This window comes from Cydia splendana, chromosome 21 (genome assembly GCF_910591565.1).
Source record: "Cydia splendana chromosome 21, ilCydSple1.2, whole genome shotgun sequence".
NCBI classification, from domain to species: domain Eukaryota; kingdom Metazoa; phylum Arthropoda; class Insecta; order Lepidoptera; family Tortricidae; genus Cydia; species Cydia splendana.
The window spans coordinates 85,016-90,729 of NC_085980.1; the positions used below are offsets into that span (position 1 = coordinate 85,016).

A 5,714-nucleotide genomic window follows, 5' to 3' on the forward strand; every position below is an offset into this window, starting at 1 on the left:
CCCTATAAGAGGATCACTTACTGTTGCTTCCGGGGCGCACCGGCCAAGACCCTTTCCCTTCCTGCGGATCCATGAGGATCCAGAGGAATTGAAAGGCCCCGGGCACTCTTGGAGGTTTCCTAACATGGCTCCCCGACAGGCGGCGCGCCTGCGCGGCCATTCAATTAAACATATTTTTTTACAAAAAAAAAATATTAATCCTACTTACATGAAGTACCTAATTATTATAAGTATTTTACACACATTTCGCTTTCACCCAGGATGGAAAACATTTATTTGCGCGTTTAGAACCTTGGATGACGTCACACTCAACAGCTGTTTTGAAGAGAATCACTCTGCAAAAAGACGGCAATTATAATGTAACGTATTATTCAAGGTCAGATTTGCGGTTCGCGGCTCTTTTCATAGCCACAAATAACTTCACATTCGAATGTAAACTATATATTGTCTCATTTGTTACATTTAAAACGTCATATCACAATAATATTTACAAAAAGTCACTTTTGGGTTCCATTCCAGACTCCAGACCAAGTAGCCGTTCTTGTCAGAGATAGGGCATCAATCATGGCAACCTGGACCTGGAGCTAATATGTTTTTTTTTTCTGTAGGATGCAATCGTCATTTGTTTCAAAATGGACAAACCGGGAGAAAAGTAGTTCTACTGACGCTCTATTGGTCCAGGTTTGAAGGTAGCCTCCATAATTCGAGGAGTTGGAGAGGTTTAGCCAAAGACTCGTTTCAATTCCTCTCGGGATGGCCCCTTTATGCAGGTGGAGGTGGCTCAGCAGCGGGGAGCCAGCCACAGTGCTCTAGTTGCAGTCCTCGTTCAGCCCGCAGTGCTGTCGTCGTTCCTCTCGGGGTGGTGTAGTAGCAGGTGAGCGGGCACAGCTAGTTGCGGTCCTGGTTGGGCAGCCCCCACAGCTTGAGGTTGCCGGCGTCCCTCTTCCTCTCCGGGGGCTCCTTGTCCTCGCAGGCGAAGGCGGCCAGGTACCGGCTCGGGTGCCAGGAAACAGTGAATGTGGCTGCCGATACGGGGATTTCTGCTACTTTCTCTCCTGTGGATAAAATTCAGTATTAGTATCTAATAAGCAAATGATTCAGCACCATTTGGGCCTTTGCTTAAGCTTGCTAGTAAAGTTACGAGGCTACGAGCTGAAGAACGCGCTACGCTTGTAGCGTATGAAGTACTTTGTTCACTTTGAAGCGAAAAACACCTACGAACAGAGAACCTGCCGAGCGGGTTTGTGGCAATGAATGGCGCTTCCTTCGATTATTTTTATGAGTCCTTGGCATCCGAGAGGCTTCTAAGTCTGAAAAGTAGAATATACCTGTCTCCGTGTCCCCGATGTCTATGACGTGGTCCTCGCTGGCCGACGCCAGCAGGCGCCCGTCGAAACTGAACGATAGTGTACGCACCGGCCACTCCAGTCTGCACAAACGGCAAAGTGTTAGGTATTGTATAGTCCGAGTCCATGATCTAAGTCTACCCGCAACAATCAAATTTTAAAACTATGTTAAATATCTCCCTGATGTCTATCGCTCTGGCATATTCGAGCGACAGAGAGGCAAATAGATGAACAAACGACAAAACGACGAGTTATTTTGATGCTCCAAGAACAAAAAGATATGCTCACCTGGAAAACACTCTAAGCGCGGCCAATTCTTGAGCATCCCACAGCGAGACCAACGCGTCAGCCGACCCCGTCGCGAAGTACCGCCCCGTCGGGTCGTGCTCTATACATATACACGTGCCCGGGTGCGCCTTGAGCACGGTCTGCAGTTCGAGTCCCGGGTAGGACAGGATGTGCACGCAGCCCAGCCCGTTGGTCAGGTAGAACAGGTCCGAGCTGTTGTTCCACGAGATCTCGTTCACTTCGAAGTGGAATTGTTCCTCTGTCACCTGAAATGTTGTCAAGTTTTAATGGGTATAAACTAGTATGAACAAGTCGCTCGTAATTCAGAAACTATAGGTATAGTATATATGGCATAATGTTGAACACATCTAAACAGATTTTATACATAAAATATGTGCGCGTGTCTATGAACGACACCAAGTCCTCCTTGTTGCCGACGGCGATGGCGGCGCCGTTCGGGACCCACGCGATGTTGATGTTCTCGCCGTTCGTGTGACGTGTCACTCACCACTTTGTAGGTGCGCGTGTCTATGAACGACACCAAGTCGTCCTTGTTGCCGACGGCGATGGCGGCGCCGTTCGGGGCCCACGCGATGTTGATGTTCTCGCCGTTCGTGTGTCGTGTCACTCACCACTTTGTAGGTACGCGTGTGTATGAACTACACCAAGTCCTCCTTGTTGCCGACGGCGATGGCGGCGCCGTTCGGGGCCCACGCGATGTTGATGTACTCGCCGTTCGTGTGTCGTGTCACTCACTACTTTGTAGGTGCGCGTGTCTATGAACGACACCAAGTCCTCCTTGTTGCCGACGGCGATGGCGGCGCCGTTCGGGACCCACGCGATGTTGATGTTCTCGCCGTTCGTGTGACGTGTCACTCACCACTTTGTAGGTGCGCGTGTCTATGAACGACACCAAGTCGTCCTTGTTGCCGACGGCGATGGCGGCGCCGTTCGGGGCCCACGCGATGTTGATGTTCTCGCCGTTCGTGTGTCGTGTCACTCACCACTTTGTAGGTACGCGTGTGTATGAACTACACCAAGTCCTCCTTGTTGCCGACGGCGATGGCGGCGCCGTTCGGGGCCCACGCGATGTTGATGTACTCGCCGTTCGTGTGTCGTGTCACTCACTACTTTGTAGGTGCGCGTGTCTATGAACGACACCAAGTCCTCCTTGTTGCCGACGGCGATGGCGGCACCGTTCGGGGCCCACGCGATGTTGATGTTCTCGCCGTTCGTGTGTCGTGTCACTCACCACTTTGTAGGTGCGCGTGTCTATGAACGACACCAAGTCCTCCTTGTTGCCGACGGCGATGGCGGCGCCGTTCGGGGCCCACGCGATGTTGATGTTCTCGCCCTTCGTCGGGATTACGGCCGCACACTTGCGAGATCTGTGAAATTTTTAATAATCTTGTGTAAGCATCATATCCTAATAGATTCTGTTCACGGCTTTGTGTAATGTTACGTCTTATTCTTATGTATCTAGTTAGCCCATAACTCCCTGTTTTTAGTATATGGGCAAATTGGGCACTTTATGGGTATTGCTACATATTATCAAATTAATAATTTTAAATTACTTTATCATTGGTGTTATTGTAATAAATATAGCTACAGTTATTGTTAAGTAACCTGGTGTCCCAGATGCGCACGGACTTGTCCCCGCTGGCCGTGCTGAGCAAGTCCGCGTGTGATGCATGCCAGCACAGCTGGTCCACTGAGCCAGTGTGCCCTCGGAACACAAACTCTTGCACCTACAATAACAAACAATAACAACACTCCACTACAAAAGGAAATAATTCTTATTAAAATTGGTCCCTTCGTTTAAGCTTTACTTAAAGTATTTAAACCATGCCATTTCCTAGCTAGCTATACTTTAAAGCTAAACTTAATTTTGCATCTTCTTCTTCTTCGTCGTAACCTCATGACTGAGGGTCGTGACCGCCATAAGTTGCGTTTTCTTGGATTGCTCTCCAAAACCAAAGAGAATAGAGCATATAGAGACGGATTGTCAAAGTGAATTATGTAGCCACTGTAAATTTACTGCCATCTTTCTACAGAACATAAAACTGTTAGAACGCCATTTGACTTTGATCCTTATTCTTTTACTGATATGTGTTAACTTGTTCAATATTAATATTAACGCCATCTACTTGACTATACGCTAAAGGTATGGTGCTCTCTTTTCGAGTGAATTGTCTGTCGAAAGATGGCAGTAAATGTACTGTAGCTACATAATTTACCATGACAGTAACTCTCTATTTCGAATTCTCTTTGGTAAAACCAAAGCCTATCATTTGATACTTTTGTTAATTTACATAATTTAATAACAATATGATGTAGTCTGTAACTCATGAACTGTGATAGCTATAACAACAAATACTAAAAAAAAAATAAAAAAAATATTTATGTGGGACTGCCATAAAACAAATGTGATTTTTTTGCCATTTTTTGCGGTAATGGTACGGAACCCTTCGTGCGCGAGTCCGACTCTCCACTCGACTCGTCACTCCCAACTCGAAACTTCTAGCTAAATGTGAGCTGTACGGTATAAGAGGTGTAACTAACAATTGGCTCAAGAGCTACTTATATATGATTTCCGAGCAAAGCTCGGTTTCCCAGATATTATTATAAACAAACATAACCTACAAACAATAAATAGTAAGCTCACCAGTCGGTTCCGCTCGAGATTGAAGATGGCGACGGTCTTGTCGAAGGAGCCCGAGGCGAGCTTGCGGCCGTCGCATGACCAGCCCACCGAGTGCACCTTGGACGAGTGCGCGACGTACTCGCGGACGGCGTTGTGCGACGCGAAGTACGCGCGTAACTCGGCCAGGTCCTTTATGGGAGTCTGCTTCGGTTCCTTCATGGTTGTGTTATGATATACAAGTAACAACCTAAATTATAAAGTAACCACGTAAATAAATATAATCTCATTTGCAAACAACCAAGCGGAGCTTGAGCGGAGCAGAGGGGCTACCGCGAAAACCGAAATTCGCAAATTGCGGGGATCTTACTCTTTTACTCCAAGGCGTAATTAGAGTGACAGAGAAAAATGCCCGCAATTGACGATTTTCGGTATTGGCGGTAGCCCTACAGGAGCAGCGCTTGTTTGACATTTGTCGATTGTCAATTTAGGGTTACTACACAAAAAAAATATGGGTGCGTTCAGTAAAAAATTGTTGTCTACATAAAAAAATGCTGCAGGTCTTCGTCCTTCCGTCCTAGAGTTAGGACCAAGTTAGGACTCGAGTCTTTTGCTTCAAGACTCGAGACTCTTCAAATTAAGTCTAAATTCGAGTATTTAACTTGTTAGAGAACCGAGTCTTTTGTAGACACTTGAGTCCTTTTCAGACTTAGAGGATATAACCAAACGGAGACGCCATGTCTATAATTTTCGGTACAAAATAGTCTGCCGTTTTTTGCGGGGGAGGGGCACATCAAATGTATACGTAACGTCAAAATAGCCATGTCAGATAAACGTCAGTCCATACATGTGGTTGACCATTGGCCGCCTATTTTCGACAGAGGGGAACGTCTGTTAATGACCACTCCGTTTGGTTATATTCTCTAAGTTTTCAGAGAACTCTCGATTTTTTTACAAATAATTTAGAAATGCATTTTTTATGTAAAATATTTTTTATTTTTTATATTTATTTATTTTCCCACATAGGTATACAAGATACACTTGTGTCCGTCGTGTACAATACATTGTTGTTACATTAGTAGTACTACTCGTAATTAAACACTTATACAGACTTAAGTAGTATCTCTTTACGTTACAATATCACAATCATCCCAAACATTTTTATCAGTTAAATAATCTGATATTTTATAGTAGGCTTTCTTAGTTAAATTGGTTTTTACTACTCTTTTAAATTGATGGTATGGTAAATCTGTTATGTGACTAGGTATTTTGTTGTAAAAATGGACCGATTGTCCTACAACCCATACAACCATTTCCAGTCGCCGTTACGACGCGGTGTTGACACATCTTGTGTCGACACCGTCTGTTTCGGTCACAATTCCAGTCGCAGAGTCGTCGCCGTGTCGACACAGTTACCAGAAATGGGGAAGGGTCGACAC

At 45.6% G+C, this 5,714-nt stretch overlaps 1 protein-coding gene across 1 annotated transcript; it reads right to left on the minus strand.

Annotated features, from left to right (window-relative positions):
- Positions 1-444: 444 nt before the first annotated feature.
- On the minus strand, positions 445-4,568 carry LOC134801077 (THO complex subunit 3). The gene is made up of 6 exons (XM_063773598.1): positions 4,300-4,568; positions 3,261-3,382; positions 2,887-3,022; positions 1,635-1,900; positions 1,329-1,429; positions 445-1,055 (listed from the first exon to the last, which is right to left on the minus strand). Exons 1-6 carry the CDS (start codon positions 4,495-4,497, stop codon positions 889-891), a joined length of 990 nt encoding a protein of 329 aa, XP_063629668.1. The 5' UTR covers positions 4,498-4,568; the 3' UTR covers positions 445-888.
- Between the last annotated feature and the right edge of the window lie 1,146 nt (positions 4,569-5,714).